Genomic DNA, 17,677 nt, shown 5'->3' on the forward strand with positions numbered 1-17,677 from the left:
GTCCCAAAACCCAGGGGCTGTGGGCAGTGAGTGGAAGCTGGAACCAGTGGGCCTGCTAGTGGGAGGTGGAGCCAAGGAAGAGATTTAACCACTGCCTGAGACCTGCCTGTGACAGAGAGGTGGGCGGAAACATCCTTCCGTCTCCTCCCTCCAGCAGTCCAATGCCTTCGATGAACCCAGTGACCCAGGACCTTGGGGGATGCAGGCTACAGGAGTTAGCCCCCATCCCCTGTGACTCAGAACAGGACAGGGTTGGGGGGTGGGGCGGGTAGGGTGCCCAGCTTGAGGACCAGCACACCCAGTCTTGTCTGTTCAGGGATGGAGTAGCTTCTCTGAGGACCTGGCGCTGGTGGCCAGTTCTTTGTCCACCAAAGAGTTTCTGAGGATGTTTCCCTCCCTTCTCTTTTCTTTGTCCAGCGTATCTTTCCTGCCTGGGTCCCCGGTCTCTTTATCACCTGGTGGCATTCTGAGCTTTTCCTGTTCTAAGGAGCTTACTGTTCATGGTCTCATAATCCGCCTAAAAATTAGCCCACAGCAGTGTACCTGAAGAGCTGTCCTACGATGCTGTAGGCAGACAGAGGCCAGCCCTCTCTGCAGTCGGGTCTCCAACCCATGAAGAGGGCTTATTCATAATGCAAAGGGCCAGTGCAGAGCTCAGTCATGCTCATAGCTCCTGCTGGAATTTAGCTTGAGATGGAAATGCCTCTGCTCTGGGAGACTCTGGGGAGGCTGGTTCTGGCTGGGGAAGCCTCTGCTGGTCTCACTGTGTGTTGGGAGCAGGGCTGCTGCGTGTGTGTTGGAGCCTGGCTGGTGGCCTGGTGGCACTCACTCATACCGCTCAGAAGAGGCCCTCATCCTCAATCAGTCATGAATGGTCAAATAAATCATTTTTATTTATTGCTGAATAAAATGTGGTTTCCATTGCATAAACCATAAAGATTGAACAAATGGATATATGGATTCATGTGTCCATTATTATGTGTATTTATTCATGTTGAGGTGTTGGGAGAGGAGAAGGGCCCCTGGTGAGAGAGGGGTCAGGCTGAAGGCAGGGTGCCTCTGTCCCCTCAATGGTTGGGATCAGAAACTGAGCCTCAGCCTGATGGTGCTCTCTCTCACCTGGACATCCAAACTCAGCAGCAGGTCCTGTGGGCTCTGCACCCAACACCTCTGACAGCCGGGAGCTCCTCCTCACCCCCACCATCACCTACCCGAGGTCACCACCTCGCCTCTTGCCTTCCTGCATGTACGTCACTTCACTCATGTCTGACTCTTTGTGACTCCATGTACTGGAGCCCACCAGGCTCCTCTGTCCGTGGGATTCTCCAGGCAAGAGTACTGCAGTGGGTTCCATGCCCTCCAGGGGATCTTCCTGATCCAGGGATCAAAGCACGTCTCTCATGCCTCCTACATTGGCAGGTGACCTCTTTACCACTGAGCCGCCACGGAATAGGGAAGCCCTGCCTCTTGCCTGGACAGCTGAAGTAGGCTCGCGGTGGTGTTCTTGCTTTCCCCGTTGCACACAGCACACTCCACACCACAGCCCAAGGTATCTTTTAAAAACAGAAACTGGATTATATTCTTTCTTTGCTTACAACGGCTTTCCCTGCACAAGAACAAAACTTTGAAATCTTTCATGTGACCAGCCCAGCCCAGGGGGCCGCCCCAGACCACAGCTCTGACTGCCCTGCCCGGTGTCTTGCCCTCACTAGGCTACAGGGGTGGGCAGGGCTCTCCCTGGTTCCTTCAGTGACGTCTTCGAAGGGCTGCCCACCCCGCTTGCCTGCAGTGGGGCCCCACGTGGTGTTTCAGTGCCTCGATGCTATTGCTTCCCCTTTGTCTGGGGTAGTCATCTCTCTGACTAGCTCTCAGCACAGCCCCAGGGGTGATGAGGCCTTAGACCATGACTTGGGGGGGACAAGCACTTGTCCTGTTGAACATGCCCCACCCCATGTGCACCCCAGAACTTGCAGCCTCTGCCGCTTTTTCCCACATGTAAGGAGAGGTGAGTTTTTCTCCCAGCCCTGGGAGGTAGCCCTTCCTGTGAATGCCTGCCCCTACCCCACCAAAGTTCTGAGTCTAACCCTTTCCCACTATGGAAAAAATAGCAAGAAAAACAGATGAGAACTGATACCCTAGGCTGCAGGGTCTGCTGGGACCTGGTCCTGGAGGAGCCCCAGGAAAGCTTTAACCCCAGGGCTCCAGGCAGTTGAGAAGGGTGCGGGGAGAAGAAAAGGGGGGCACCTCTTTAGCCAGAAGCTGCCTTCTCCTTGTCTCCCAGCTGGGACACTGTCAGAATTCATCTCCTCTCTTGGTGGGTCATCATTGCCCAGATGTGAGTCCTGGGCTAGGCACCCCCTCCTCCAGTCCTCAGGCTGGGTGGCAATACCAGAGCTCACCGTGTCTGCCCTTCTTTCTCCAGGTAGTACCGCCTGTGGACAGGCATTTTAAAGCTTGTCAGAAAGGGATATTCCGAATCTGCTTATCATCCACAAGTAAACAACCCATAGTCAGCCTGCAGAGTGGTCGTGTGGATGACCTGAGACATGAATGTGAAAGCACTTTATAAGTGATACACATGCTGTGAACACAGAGGCGATAGCTGTGACGGGATGCCTGCCTCCATCCTTCCTTCTGCAGCTGCAGCCCCATTTGGCCCTGCTGAGGCTCACCCCAGGGCCCTGCCCCCTGCTTGTGACAGCCATGACAGAGTGCCTTTCTCTTTTGTAGAATGATCTTCACTCCTTTAGTCACACCCCATAGGCTCTCCCAGAACTTCTTTCACCATGGGATGTGTGGGAAAGCAATTGGAGCTCATCAGAAACAAATCCTGAGCCAGATGATTGCAGACACGTTGGGCTACGTTTGCTGAACATCTAAAGACAGCAGGGTTTCCCAGGTGTGTGTGTGTTTTCAGGAGCTTTGGAGGGGTAGGAGCTCAAGCACAGGAATGTTGGCGGGGTGCTTACAGAACACTTCACATATATTAACTGATCTGAAGTAGGTCCCATAAACTCATTTTACAGAGGAAGAATTGACCAAGTAGGTTGCAGACCTGGGGCTCAGATATGGATCTGTGACTCCAAAGTACGCACCAGGCTTGCTATTCTGCTGGGGATTCAAGAGGCAGAAATGGGCTTTAGTTATAGCAAGAATGCAAGGATTCAGTTCAGTTCGGTCGCTCAGTCGTGTCCGACTCCTTGTGACCCCATGAACTGTAGCACGCCAGGCCTACCCTGTCCATCACCAAATCCCAGAGCTTGCTCAAACTCATATCCATTGAGGCTGTGATGCCATCCAGCTATCTCATCCTCTGTTGTCCCCTTCCCCTCCCACCTTCAGTCTTTCCCAGCATCAGGGTCTTTTCAAATTGGTCACTTCTTCCCATCAGGTGGCCACAAAGCATTGGAGTTTCAGCTTCAACATCAGTCCTTCCAATGAGCACCCAGGACTGATACTGATCTCCTTGAGGATGGACTGGTTGGATCTCCTTGCAATCCAAGGGACTCTCAAGAGTCTTCTCCAGCACCACAGTTCAAAAGCATCAATTCTTCGATGCTCAGGTTTCTTTCTAGTCCAAGTTATTTCTCACATCCATACATGACTGCTAGAAAAACCACAGCTTCAGATAGGCACAAGCAATCTGGGCAGCTTTCAAGACTCCTCGGAGCTCTGGGGACACAAGATTACAGAGTAGGGGAGGGGGTACCACACTGTGGAGCTGGAGTGTTCTAAGGGCCTGTTTCCCCACTGGGATGATGAGATTGGAAATGAGGTTCCCAAGGTCCTTTCTAGTGCTCAGTTTTTAGACGGGGTGGCAGTGGGTCCAGCTTCTCGCATCCCCCAAATCATTCCCCTTTCCACTCCAGTAAAGTAAATATGGAGGAGAAAGCTGCAGATTCTCCAGGCACAAGACAGAAGAAAATGGAGCTAGAAGGAGGCCTCCACCTTCACACCCGTGGGCCGCAGGAGCTGTTTACATGCTCAGGAGGCCAATCCATCCATCTCAGAAGCTGCATCGGAAAATAACAACTGGGCAAGCTACTGGCCCAGAGCCAGGCAGGCCTCAGCCTTTGGCACTCATCCCAAGGCCAGTGCGTGGGCCAAGGACATGCTGGCTGCTGGCTGAATTGGTTTAAAGGGAAGCAGGGAGCCTCTCTAGACTGCATCTCCTCAACCTTGGGGACAGCGGCAGAGAGAGGGGCATGGCCCGCGGGCAGCCGCGTCCATTCTCGGGGCCCTCCTAATGGTTTCATATCTGTGTGTGTTACGGCCTGAAGAGGGTTGGGGGCTCTGCCCCTCAACATGGTCCTGCTTATTTTCTTCAAAGGACATATCACAACCTGTAGCTGCATTATTCCTCTCTTACTTTTATGTTTTCTGTTTCTTCACTCAAAATATGAGCTATGTAGCGGGAGGGGTTCTTTATCTTAGTCCCAGCACAGGGGCCAATGCCTGGCATGGAAAGCACTCAGAAAACGGATGACCACACCCAGGCTTGCAGGCCCGGACTGGGGTCCCCTGCATGTGGTCCTCAGTGAGCGTCAGTCCTCTTTCTTGAGAATAACTCCCAGTTACTTTGGGGGAGGAGAGCTGCTTCTTGAGATGAACCCTTCAGGAGACAAGCATTGTACAATGGCTGAAAAAGGAGGGGAGGTTGGGATGGGGGTGGGGAGACAGGATGGAGCCATGGGAGGCAGGTGTGGGGGAGCTTTTTATGATAGTGAGTCAGCTGGCCCAAGGGGAGGGGTGGTTTGTTAATCATTTTGTTGTGTGGTCAGCTAGGAAGCACAGGATAGCCTGCACCCTCCATGTGGCCTCGGGAAGAACACTTGACTACCTTGAACATCAGTCAATGGGCCCTCATTCTGATGGTGCTTTTCTACCACATGGGGACTGTCATGAAGCCATGATAAGGTCACCAGTGGGGGTGTGCCAAGTGCATACGAACAATTTTTACTTTGGTAATTTTAGTAAAACTCCTAAAGGAGTTCATCTGTTATTTTCTTCTAGATTTTTCCCACCCTCAGCAGGCGACATGAGCCAGTGCATTACAAGTTCTGGCCTAAATTTTAGATCCCAAAGACTTTGCCCTCTAGCAAAAGACATGCACCTCCCCACTTACTGGGCCCTGGCTGAGCAAGGAGCTCCTCTTAGAGACCCCTGGGGTTGGGTGAACCGAGGAGGGGGCCTCACACTCTGCCCTCCTCTCCCTCAGGTACAAGACAGTGGTGACTCCTCGAAGGGCTGTGGTGGCCATCGCTGGCTGCTGGGTTCTCTCCTTTGTGGTGGGCCTGACGCCCATGTTCGGCTGGAACAACCTGAGAGCCGTCGAGCGGGACTGGCTGGCCAACGGCAGCGTGGGCGAGCCTGTGATTGAGTGCCAGTTCGAGAAGGTCATCAGCATGGAATACATGGTCTACTTCAACTTCTTCGTGTGGGTGCTGCCCCCGCTGCTGCTCATGGTCCTCATCTACGTGGAGGTCTTCTATCTGATCCGCAAGCAGCTCAACAAGAAGGTGTCGGCCTCCTCCGGAGACCCGCAGAAGTACTACGGGAAGGAGCTGAAGATCGCCAAGTCGCTGGCCCTCATCCTCTTCCTCTTCGCCCTTAGCTGGCTGCCCTTGCACATCCTCAACTGCGTCACCCTCTTCTGCCCTTCCTGCCACATGCCCAGGATCCTCATATACATCGCCATCTTCCTCTCGCATGGCAACTCGGCCATGAACCCCATCGTCTACGCCTTCCGCATCCAGAAGTTTCGAGTGACCTTTCTTAAGATCTGGAATGACCACTTCCGCTGCCAGCCTGCACCCCCCGTTGATGAGGATCCCCCAGCAGAGAGGCCCGATGACTAGACTCTGCCTCCCGCCCCCCCTGGCCCGCATCTGGGGTGTCTCGGCCCAGGGCTCCCCTCCCTGCTATCCCACTCGTCTCCCTTGTCTCCCCCTGCTGTGGGCTGTGGGCTGTGGCTGAGACCCACCCCTCATGGTGCTGGGGGAGGTTTGGGAGGTCAGTCCACGGGGAGAGAACCAGGTAACCTGAGGGAAAGAGGAAAGTGGCTTGGGCCTCCCCATCTGCCTGATCAACCCAAGGCAGCCCAGTGCCGCAGCCTGAGTGGGCCTGAGACCCTGAGACTGCCGTGGGACCACACAGGCCAGAAAAGCAAGCTCAGCTCCCACAGCAGGCAGGACAGCAGCGTGTCTGACTTAGGTGCTGGGATTGCAGCCCTGGGACCCAGCTTAAGGAGAGAAGCACCCCGCCAAGACAGAGAGAAGGAGAGAAAGTGCATGTCCTGGCCTTGTTTTCTCTCCTGTTCTGCAGGAGAAGGTGGCCAGAGCCACTGACAGGCAGGAATCAAGGAGCCCTTTAGTCCCCACCTTCCACAACCCTGTGTCCCTGGCCATGATGCTTGCCAGGGTGCCTGATCTTCTCGCCCCAGGGATTCCTAGGTTATACTTGTGAGAGGCAGAAAGAACGGGTCCAGAAATCATTTCCACTATTTGCTTTATTCTCCACTAGCCCTTGGGCCCTGAGTGGGAGCTCTGTGCTCCCTGGAACTAGTGTGGAATGGCAGGTGTGGGCCTCAAACAGCCACAGGGCAGAAGCATTGAGCCCTGATTCTTGCCCTGAGCATCCCAAGTAAGAGAAGGAAGCATCACGGCTTGTCATCTAGGCCACCAGCTCTACCCGCTCCACCCCTCCTCTGTGCTGGGCACCCTCCTAGGTGACACCCCTCTTTACTGCTTCTGGGGATCTCCAGACCTGTCAACTCTTGGGAACACGCTGCCTGCCTGGGGAGGAGACGAACAAGGGAAAGTGGGCTGCCATGGGCACGTGGGATGAGTGTGCCAGGCTGCTCAGGCCGGAGCAGACGCCCCTCTGGAGTGTGTGGACAGGAAGGCCTTACCGGATTTTAAGTACCCTCAGCACCCCTGGCACTAGCTCTATATTCACGGGCTTTAGGCTCTGTTACAGTGTCTAGGCCTTTAGACTAGACCCTTCAGGAAGGGTCTACTCCTGGCCCAAACCAAAGCTCCTTATACAGAGGAGTGAGGGGCCAGGTTCTAAGTGTGAACAGCAACTCCAGGGCGGATTCCAGGCCCTTCCCTCTCTCAGGTGGAATGTCCCCTGGCTCCCAGGGAGGTCACTTGAGTAATAAAGGACTGTCAACCCTCATGGATAATGCACCCCACCACTGAGGGCAGCAGGCAACCTCAGCAGATAGGAATTGGGAGTGGTGTCTGGGGAGAAATGAAGGGAATGGGGAGGGCATGGAGGTGTTTGGAGCAAGGAGGGTCCAGAGAAGGGTGTGTTTGTTCCTGTAGTTATCCTCTAAGGGCAGCAAACTCTGAAAGTGAAGCGAGATCCTAAAAGATCTCATACCTGGAAAACCCCCATGAGACCACGAGACCGCCCCCACTGGACCTTCCTCACGGTGTCAGAGGTAGAGACTCCATCATGGGGACCCATTCAGCCCACCCTCCTGGGGACACAGTGCCCATCACGCTGACTCTCACTGTCACAGAGGCGCTGCACCGTAACACCAAACACCTTTATTCAAGTGCTTCCCGCCCAGCATATGACTCTTTGCAGGAGGGCTCCGATCTTTGCACCTTCCAGGACTCCTGGTGTCTAGAAGCCTGTCCAGAGGCCTGCTCGGCCCGCTCCCAGTGGAGGGACAGAGGCGAGGCAGGTACCGAGGAGCAAAGCCATCAGCTGTCGCTGTGGGGTGAATACCTCCGGCCTCTGAGGCGCTTGATTCTGGGCCTGGCAGCCCTGACCCCTCAGGTCTGCGGCACCTGGCAGAGAACATTTCACGAGCCCTGCTGGTAGGCAGAGCTGGGCGACGTGCGCCTGCTGAAGAGGTAATATGGGGGAAAAGTCCTCCCTTCCTGGCTCCCCTCCCCTCAGGCCCTAGACCCGCAGACCGGGCTCCAGCTCTGGCCCCCGCAGCTCTAGGATACACCCTCACCCATCCAGAACCTCAGACCCACCTGGGAAGGGCAGTCAGGGCATGGTTGTTTCTGCTACTTTTCTGGCTGAGGAAATTATCCCACGGGGATGCCCCAGCCTAAGGTCATTCAGAGTCGGGACTAGACCCTGTCCTGTGCCCGTCCCCTGGATGTCCATGCCTTCCAGGCCTTGCCAGCATCACACTACTGTGCTGGGTCTCCGGAGCACCACCGGGACTGCGCGGGTATCTTGCCTGTGGCTGCAGATTTATACTCAGAGCTGACTGCCACCCTCCCTTCTTAAGCCCACCCCTGCTCCAGGCCTCCACCCCCAGAGGCAGGAGAGGGGGTGCTTGCAGTTACTTACCTTTCTCCTCTTCACAGCTTCCACCAGAGGCTCCTCAGTGTGTGGCTGAGGCTGGGAGAGACCTGAAGGTTAGAGCTCAGGGAGGGGGCAGGTGTCTGCTGGGGACCCAAGTGCAGGGTGAGAGATAGTGAGTCTCACACCCTCACCCAGTGAGCCGTGTGTCTGTGAGGCAGACTCCAGCCCTCCTTTTCCCACACTGGGCCACCCTCCCTCTTGGAAAGTCCTCCTGAGAGTCTGACCTCTATCTTTACTGTCCTCATCTTGCCTTGATTTTCAGCGCTCAGCCTCATCTAGTCCAGCAGGAGAAAAGATGGCTTCTCCTGGTCTCCCATACATCAGAAGATTCCTAAAAAGCAACCTCTCTCAGTCCTCACCTTTCACCTCCAGCCGGCAGTCCACAGACGCCTCCCCCAGCACATTGATGGCCTTGCAGGTGTAAACTCCGGAATCAAAGGGGCTGGGTTTCCGGATCTCTAGGGTGCAGACACCTTGCTCAGAGAGAGCTCGGTATTTGGGATCACCCTGGATGTCCATCTTGTTTTTCATCCAGATGATCTTGGCCTGGGGGGGCAAGGTCAGAGAGAGCTGGGAAGGGTGTGGGCCAGGATGAAGCCCCCGAAGGCCACCCTCAGGCTTAGGCAGAGTAGTCTGGAAAGATTCTTCACCTCACCTTGGGTGAAGCTCGGACACTGCAGGAGAGCTGTGTGCTGTAGCCGGGGGTGGAGGTGTGGTCAGCCAGGGGCTGAGTGAACGAGGGGGCTTCGGAGAAGTCTCGCTCAACAAAGCTTTTAGGTTTGGCAACAATATCTGGTTTCAGAGGAGAAAGACAGGATGAATTTGAGGTTACAGGAGGAGACCTCTTAAGACTGACCTCATTTGTTTTCCTGAAATAATCACTATAGCTTACACCTAGGTATCCCATCTAATCTACACAGGATTCCTTTGGAAGGGTAGGTTTATCACCCCAGCTAACAGATGGAAAACTAAGACCCTTCATGGATGAGGGACTTGCCAATCTCACATAGTGAGTTTGCGGCTTAAGAGGTGGAAGGCCACATGCTGGTCGTGGCTCTTTGAGCAGAGAGCTGGTGGGCTGGAGGAAGACTGAGGGCAGGCGACGGTCCACTTCACCCCTGCCTCCACCGCTGGAGGCCCATGGCAGGACCCCAGGCTCCTGAGATCTCTGGGAAGCCAACGTGCAGGAGCAAAGACAGTATCTCAGGGAGGCAGAGGAAAGCCAAAACCATGGGAGGATGGTGACACTGACTGAGGGTGGAGACTAAAAACCCAGCGAGTCCACACATTATTTCTCTTTGTCTTCAGAGACTTTACTGGCTTTCTATTTTTAAACAAAACCTTTTTCCTAATTCTGTGCAGCTTAGGCTGGTGTTTAAAAGAGTGTGCTTTCTGCGGCCCACACGGACTGTGTGGGGCCCTTCGGTCCAACGTCCAAGTGACAGACAACGTGACAGGGAGAAAGGACTGGGAATTTCACGTTTGACGCAAGAGGACCACGTGCCTGTGTAGAAACAGTGAATATCCACATCTCTGTCGTCCATCTATGTGGTGCTATATTAGACTTGGGAGTTTGCTTTTGGCAAACTCGCCAGTCTACCTAACCACACACATTGTCCTTCAGAGTGGTGCTCTTGGGACGCTGTACATGAGATCCAGTGACTGCTATGATGCCGGCAGCCACGTGGCATCTTTAGCATAAGTGCAGTCTCCCAAGGGGTGCTGCTCATTTGCGTGGTTTACTCTGATGTGTTTGTTGCGATCAGTCAACCACATTCATCTTTTATAATCACTCTGTGAATGTGTGTGTGCACATAGCGGTGGCCTGGGTGTGGAGAAGCAAAAGTTCTGGCAAGTGGACTCCTGTGAGACGCACCCAGGGAGGGGTGCCAGCACTCCAAGGGACGGAAGAGACAGGCGTGGCGATGCCTGGCTTGGTTTCTGGTCTTAGACCCAGACCCACCTGTCTTTACGATGTGGGCGAGCTCCTTGGTGACGGCTGCTGAGGCGCTGAGTCCACACAGGTTTTCTGAGAAAACTCGGAAGGAGTAGGAGTTGCCCACGATGAGGTCAGAGACAGTGCAGGTGGTGGGGCGGCAGCGCTCGATCACCGTGAACCATTGCTGCAAGAGCCCGGGCCTGCCATCCTCACTCCCCATGCCCTCACCCTCCCTGCGCCCCGGGGCCTCCTCCTCTGAGGGGCTTCTGGAAGAAGGCGACCTCTCTGGGGACCTCAGAGAATTCTAGAACCTCACTGATCCAAGAGTGGCCAGATGACCTGCAAAGTAAGAATCACCTGGGACCTGCAGAGATGTGTAGGATCTCAGTCCCCACCTCAGACCCACTGAATTAAGACCTGCATTGTAGCAAAATTCCCAGGTAATTCACATGTACATTACATTTTCAGAAGCACTGCTTTAGAGCTTGAAGGGCCCCAGAGAACAGTCCTTGCAGTCTTCATAAGGAAACTGAAGTCCAGAGATGAAAGAGATTTGCCAAAAGCCACACTGCGAGTCAGGATCACAGTGGGCAGACCAGAAGGCCTCAGTTCTGTACTCTCTGTGAACAGGCCTTCCCCACCACCTCAGCCACTTCCTCTCCCGCTAACCCACCTCTAGTCAGGCCCTCCTCCCCACGCCACGCTGCTCGAGCAGGCCTCACCCTTGTCTTTCTGTCTGCCTTCTGCACCGTGTAGCCCAGGAGCTCTGTGTTGCCTGTGTCCTTGGGCGGTGTCCACTGGAGGGTAGCATTGCAGTTCCAGACATCCAGCAGTCTGATGCTGCTGGGGGGTCCAGGTTTCTCTGCAGGACCAGAGAGTAAGGAGGAGGGCTGGGCTCGCAGCAACCCCACCCTCAACACGATCAGGCTCCTATTGCTCTCTCTTGGCCTGACCCCCCTGACCATCAGTCCTGGGGTGGGGGAACCTCAGCCCTTGCCTCCCCTGGTCCCATACCAATCACCAGGATGTTGATGGCTGCTTTGGCCTCCAGGCCTTTCAGCTGCACAGTGAGCTCATAGCAGCCTGAATCAGAGCGCTGGGCTGAGCGGATGAAGAGGATGGAGTCCTGGTCCCCAGTGCGCACGCTCACCCGCTGGCTGTCCAGGGCATGACCGTTGTGGGTCCATGAAGCCTGAGGCTTGGGATTCCCCTGGGAGAGAGAAACTCTCTGAGTGGGAGCAAAATGTGCCAGGTCCCACCACCGCTCCAGGGTTCTCTGGAGCTGTGCTCAAGGGAGCTGGCTGCACCAGCCTTGTCTAGGAAGGGCAGCAGCGGCTAGAGCCACAGGCGCTTCCTAGAGCCTCATCGTCCGGTTGTCCGGCCGGCCCCGGAGCCACCTGTCCTATTCGCCGGCTGGAGAACTGACTGAGTCATGTGTATCTTGATGGGTGGGTCTCAGCAGACCTCCAACAGAACCCTGACATTTTCTGGGCTCGTCCGATACACCTCAGGTGGGCCCTGTATTTCCACCCAAGCTCTTACCCTGGGAGGGAGGCATACCCACCTGGAAGGGAATTTGCAGGTTAATCGACTCTCCCACCTGGCGAATGTAGGTCTGACGAAGGTGCCGGGGAACACGGATCTTGGGGGCCTCTGCATTAGAACCAGAGTCTAGGCTTAGCATAGCAGTGGGGCTACTGAGAGGCTTCTGTGGCAGGGGACGGGACAAACAGTGAGGCTGCACCCCGCAGGAGGGCTCCTGGGATGCTCTGAGACTGCCTCCTTGTGGGCAGGGCAGAGCTCACTCCCCAGATTCAGGGGCCAGAATCCCCTGGGGCCCTTGGGGAGTTGAGAAACAGGAGGTTCCAGGAGGGCAGGGCCTTCACGGTGTGAACTGGTAGGCATCCTAGGCACTCCCTTGGTGCCCCAACCCTGCCAGGCTGGGATTTGCCCTGCAGCCCTGGCATTCCTGGACTCCAGATGGGCCCTGCTGGCTCCCCGGCTCCCCCTGGTGGGGAGTGCGTGCGCACCTGTCGCCTGCATTCCCAGGAAGTGTGGCCAACTTTGTCTCCTTCCTAATGCCTCTGCCCTTCTGCCTTGCACCAGCGCAGGCCTTCAGAGATGCCCCCGTGAGACCCATTTGCACAATGGTCTGTCCCCAATCAAGTAAGAGAGCTGGGGTCTTTCCCTTGCTAAAGGGAGCAAGAGCAGGCATACCCCCTTCCTTCTCTTTTCCCTCCCATTACCTTTCAGTCTGCAGTTGGGAGGTCCTTCCTGACACCTTACTTCCGACCTGTGCTGTAGTGGAGAACCACCTTCCTGACCATCACCTCATTGGGTGCAACCACTGAAGCTGTTGGGTGTTCCACGGGGAGCTGTAACACCCTCACAACTCTGCCTAGGCGGGACTGGGGTGGGGGTGGCTGAGGCCCCTCAGTGGCAAACAGGTGGCAGCAGTTGGTTAGCGGCGTGCAGGGTGGAGAGGGAGGAGACAGTGAGAAGGAACACGGTGTCTCTGAGGATTAGCTGTGCAGGCACTTGGCCCTGGGAGCACCAGGGGTGGAATGTTCCAGAGGCAGCTGCAGGGGGCCAGGAATGCTTGGCAGCTCCAGGTGGCTGAAGAGGGACAGCTGAGCAGCTAAGGACTCTAGACAGGGTCCCCACCCTGCCCTGCCCCTGGCTGCTCCCTGTTTATTCACTATCTCCTCCTGCCCTCTTCTCTCCAGGAAATCCCCTTCTTTCCTGCCAGAGGAATTTTAATGGAGTAGTGGGTGCTGAGTCTAGCTGACTCCTCCAATGTTAGGCCTTGAGGTCGAAGGTCCTGGCCCCAGCAAGCTCTCAGAGTCCGAGCTCCCTGTGCCATCAGGGACGGTCCAGGGTGCCTGCTAACGCCCCCTTCCCAGCCAGGATGGCTCCCACCGCTTCCAGGCTAGAATCATACCGAGCTGCCAGGTGGGACCATGTCTCACCCAGACTCGAAGGATGGACATGTACTCTGGTTTCAAAATTCACCAGAAAAGATTGCCTGCCACCTGGTGGGACAGGAATGGTCCTGTGTGGGAGTCAGTTCTGGAACTGCCACTAATAGTCTGGGTGACCTCAAGGGAGTCCTGGGGTGCCTTGGCTTGGCTGGACCAGCCATGACAGTCCATAATTCTATATTGCCTAGCCCTGTGGTTCCCACCTCTCTCAGGCCTGAAAGCTGAAAACTATCTCCTTGAAATATTCCTTCAATATTTCCCTCTTTCTGGAGGCCTGTCCAGGCTGCAGGGTGCCCCTCTGCCTCCGAGAGAGAGGAGGGCAAGACAAGCGGGAAGGTGGAGGCGGCCTCGGGCCACCTGCTGGCCCATGTCTCTTGTCACTCTGGGGCTCTGGGCTGTCCCCAGAGACCTTGGATCCGACCAAATGACTCACTGCCATTAACAGACTGAAACCTGAGCAGCCTTGGGAGGGGAGCAAGGGTAGGCTTGAGGCTAATGCACCCTACAAATAGAAATCTTAGCAAGGAGACAGCAGCTGGCCTCCCGGGTTTCCAGTTCAGCACTGGCCTCTGGGGATGGAGAAACTTTCACAGGTCTTTTGCAGGGTGTTTGTCTTCTTTCCACTAGGGACGTGGTACAGTAAGAGGCAAACAAAGACTTTTCTCTGTTCCAAAACCTTTGGGAGAATCTGGAACCCAGGTCATATGAAATGAGCAGAAAATGAGCTTCTGTGGCTGCTGAAGGGATTACAATTAGATAGAAGAATGAAATGACTCTAAGCGTTGGGACTCTTGAGGCAGGTGACCGGGGCAGCGTGAGCTTTCATTTCTGGGGGTCGGGAAGCCCTTCCTCCAATGCTTGAGAGCCGGACCAACCAGAAAACTGGCCTCTTTGACCTCCAGAGACTCCTTGCTGCTGAGGAACCTGGAACTTTCTTAAGGCAAGATGGCGCTAGCAGGTGGCTTGTGCACGTGAGTGTGGGGAAGCAAGTCTACCCATTGGCCTCCTTTTCTCCGTCCACTAGCTATGGTGCCTGGGAAGGGCTGGGGAGCAGGGATAGGCTTTACCGATGGTCTCCTGGATGTGGACAAGCTGCTCCAGCACCGCTGGTGGGCCAGCCCCTGCAGAGCTCACTGCAGCCACGCGCACGAAGAACTTGTCACCTACAGCCAGGTTCCGCAAGGTCTGCTGGGTCACCATCATGGGCCGGGCATTCACAGGCACCCAGTCCAAGGCTGAGAGGAATGAAGACAATACAAGGCCCTGGCCCCATGGCCGCAGGCACCCTTTCTCAGTGGGGCTTCCCTTCTCACTGATGGTCTGAGGAAGCTAGCCTCCCTTTCCGGGCCTTTTATTCCTTTTGCTCTCCCTCCTGGACTTCTCATGTGCCAAATGCCATCAAAGACACCTTGTGTCAGAGCCCTTGAGTGGTGGCCAGAGATGGGGTTGCTGAAGCCCAGAGAGGCTTGGACACGTTTGCCAAGTCACACAGTAAGGTGGGGGCAAAGGCAGGAGCCAGACTGAACTTGCGTGTCACCAAGGTGGACAAGATGGCGGCGGCAAGATGGCGGCATCAGGAGCTTGGCCACAGCCCCACTGCTTCTCCTCACTGTTTCTTGTTCTAACTTAGCCCTCTCCCTCAGCTCTACAAGCAGGGTCCTCTGAGACTCAGCACCCCCTTAAGTCTTACAGAGGAGAACCGCAGCATCACCGAGCTTTTCATCCTTGTTACTCAGAGGCTTCCTGAAGCTGGAGGACAAGGCACCTGCTGAGGCCCGCTGGATGCCCTCCTGCTTTCAGAGGTGTGTAGGTGAGCCAGACGCTGTCTTGAGGCTTAAGCAGACTGCCTCCACTCCCGCTCTGCGTCTCCCTCTGGTCTGACTCAACTGCAGCGTCTGGGGGCTTGACCCTACTGCCCCCCAGGCCCACCTCCCCTCCGCATATGAGGGCTTAACCCGGAGCTCACCTCCCTCTCGACGGAGTTCCAGCACATAGCCCTGAAGCCCCAGCCTCCCCAGCCTCTCTGGAGGCTCCCAGCTCACAGTCACCGAGCTGTCACTCACATCCTCCACGGCCAGCAGCAGCGGGGCACTGGGGACATCTGAGAGAGAAGCAGGGGGCGGTGAAGGGGTTTGCAGCCGAGACCTCGCCCCCCACCGCTCCCTGCCATGACTGCCTCCCCCCTCCGCCCGCGCCAGCTCTCATCACCTTCATGTGGAAGTGCAGGGTCAGTGGCTGTGGGGGCTGCGGGGGCTGCAGAGGCTGCGGGGTCAGGAGGCTGATGGGCAGACTCCTGTGGCTCAGAAGCCTGCTGCCCCCCGGGAGCCTGCTCCCCCCCAGGAGCCTGCAGAGCTGCCGTGTCTCCAGAGGGCTCTGTAGGGGGCACACGGGCAGACTCAGAGGCGGTCTCCTCCAGACCACAGGCAGGGGCCTCCAAGGTGGCTTTTTCTGTCATTGCGGTGCCTGATGGAGAGTCAAGCTGGAGTGTGCAGGGGTTTGCACTGGAGGAGCTGTGCTTCCAGGGTGCCTGGGACTACCTAGGTCCAGTCTTATATAGTCAGGGGGCTGCCCCACCCCCAAGCAAATGTTCCCAGCTGTGGGGTCAGGTCAGGCAGGGGGACCGAAGGGAGAGGGAGGCGCCTAGGCCAGGAATAGCTCTGGGGGAGGAACTTCAAGGGTCCCTTGAGGAGCGCACAACCTCGTCCATCATCCCGATTGAATCTTAGAGACAGGGTTCTTGTGCCCAGATGGGAGGAGGGCACAGATCAGTGAGATGGGACATTGCCGGGAGCCTATGCCAGGGGTCAGGGCATTGGGAACAAGAGATTCTATCTGGATAATGAACCCAGATCAGGCTCTGTGTGTTTGGCCTCTGTGGGGCCACTTGTGCTCAGGGCTTCTCGGCTTGGGTGCACACAGCTTGAAGCAGCCTTCTCTTAGAGCACTCCCAGCTTTGTTCCTGGGCTCCCACACTCCCCTAGTCCTTACAATCCCCGGGAATTTTCACTTGGGCTGTATGAGGCTGAGGGCCTAGAGAGGGAGGGAGCTGAGATGCCCAAAGTGGGCTGGATTGCAGGAAGTCTTCTAACAGTGGGATCCCAGGAAGGGAGTCCAAGGCTCCAGGTTACCCAGTCTGTCAAATTCCTGCTCTGGACCTCAGTTTCCTCATCTGTTACAGAGGGCACTATGACAATCCCCTAGCCCTTGGGGTGAAATCAAATCGTAAGACAGATCTGGAAGAGATCTTGGAGGAGGACTGCACTCAGAGACTTCTAGAGTCCTCGAAGCAGAGCATGGCATGGACATTGGCATGCCACGGGGAAAATGAGGCAGGTATGGCCAGATTCCCAGTCACTCAGTCATTCATCCAATAAAACATTAAGATTTGTTGCTGGCGGGACTGTAGATAGGAGCAATCTCTTTGAAAAAAGTGAGATGGTATCTAGTCGAACTGAAAACGTGTGACCCAGCAGTTACAGTCCCAAGAACATGCATGTAAACATTCACAGCAGCATTGTTGATAACATTAAACTTGGAGAACACAGCTCTGCCTCAGCAGAGGAATGCATAAATAAGTGGCGTATATGTGCACCTATAAACCAAAAATGAAATAAAATGAGCAAACTTCAGCTACACGGTTGATCAAACAGACATAACAGGGAGCGAAAGAATCTGGGCACAGAGAGTGATGCGACCCCATTCATACTCAATTCAAACTCGGGCAGCACCAGCTCTCTTCTTCAAGGGGCATATTTAGGTGATAAGACCACAAAAGAAGGCAAAGAAGATTAGGATAATGCTTGCTCCTGGGTGGAGGGACAGAGATATGGAGTTTCAGAGGCACGAATGCGGTCTTGTTTCCCGTCCTGGGTAGTAGTTTTACAGGCTTTCACTATATAGTAATTCTTTAAATTTAAAAAAAAAAATACATTTTGTGTGCTCTTCAGCATGTATGCTACCATTTTAAAATCAATGCCCGTGTAATTTATTTCAAGCTATCAGTCGCGTTCACACTCTGCCCCTTCCCCAGGGCTGAGGAGTGTGGCCACGTCCCACAGTGGCTGTCCTTGTTGGGAAGGGCAGTCGAGGGCCTCAGGAGCCTCTTGATCCTGCCCTGCTTGTGTGCCCGGGCCCTCTGCTGGGTGAGTCAGAGTCCTGCTGGGCGGGATTCAGGTCCTGGAGACCCAATCCCCATCCCTGGCCTCTGACTCTGCAGCTATAAGTGAATGTGACTAACTCTGCGGGACCCTGAGTCAGCCCTGCAGAGCCTGCCCCAGGATGGGGGAAGGGTGGCCGGGGGAGGTGGGGAGGGGGTTAGCTGCACTGGAGGACTCACAGCTCCTGGGATTTCAAAGACCCCCGTGTGGTGGGAGGGCTGTGGGCACAGATTGGGAATGCTGGGCCCACTGGCCAGCAGTGA

The 17,677-nt window shown here is 55.5% G+C and overlaps 2 protein-coding genes across 2 annotated transcripts in view; one reads left to right on the forward strand and one right to left on the reverse strand.

The window, feature by feature from the left end:
* Window positions 1-5,858, forward strand: part of ADORA1 (adenosine A1 receptor) — a 34,045-nt gene extending 28,187 nt beyond the window's left edge. The window contains exon 2 of the mRNA XM_052654153.1: window positions 5,219-5,858. Coding sequence (XP_052510113.1) covers window positions 5,219-5,858 — 640 coding nt within the window. The remainder of the gene's footprint in view (window positions 1-5,218) is intronic.
* Window positions 5,859-7,541: 1,683 nt separating this feature from the next.
* MYBPH (myosin binding protein H) lies at window positions 7,542-15,770 on the reverse strand. Its single transcript, XM_052653773.1, has 11 exons — window positions 15,466-15,770; window positions 15,224-15,358; window positions 14,325-14,492; window positions 11,841-11,929; window positions 11,291-11,486; window positions 10,999-11,138; window positions 10,301-10,460; window positions 8,993-9,129; window positions 8,697-8,883; window positions 8,323-8,373; window positions 7,542-7,802 (listed from the first exon to the last, which is right to left on the reverse strand). Exons 1-10 carry the CDS (start codon window positions 15,710-15,712, stop codon window positions 8,357-8,359), a joined length of 1,476 nt encoding a protein of 491 aa, XP_052509733.1. The 5' UTR covers window positions 15,713-15,770; the 3' UTR covers window positions 7,542-7,802; window positions 8,323-8,356.
* Window positions 15,771-17,677: the final 1,907 nt, after the last annotated feature.

This window comes from Budorcas taxicolor, chromosome 16 (assembly GCF_023091745.1).
Source record: "Budorcas taxicolor isolate Tak-1 chromosome 16, Takin1.1, whole genome shotgun sequence".
NCBI classification, from domain to species: domain Eukaryota; kingdom Metazoa; phylum Chordata; class Mammalia; order Artiodactyla; family Bovidae; genus Budorcas; species Budorcas taxicolor.

What these genes read in the sequence shown, in the direction of transcription:
- MYBPH (XM_052653773.1), bottom strand. Translation starts at nt 15,712, where the DNA reads ATGACAGAAAAAGCCACCTTGGAGGCCCCTGCCTGTGGTCTGGAGGAG. An exon ending in GGAACTCCGTCGAGAGGGAG is followed by an intron (nt 14,493 to 15,223) that starts GTGAGCTCCGGG and finishes CATTCCTCTCAG; the next exon opens with CCTTGGACTGGGTGCCTGTG. An exon ending in CATCAACATCCTGGTGATTG is followed by an intron (nt 11,139 to 11,290) that starts GTATGGGACCAG and finishes CTGGTCCTGCAG; the next exon opens with AGAAACCTGGACCCCCCAGC.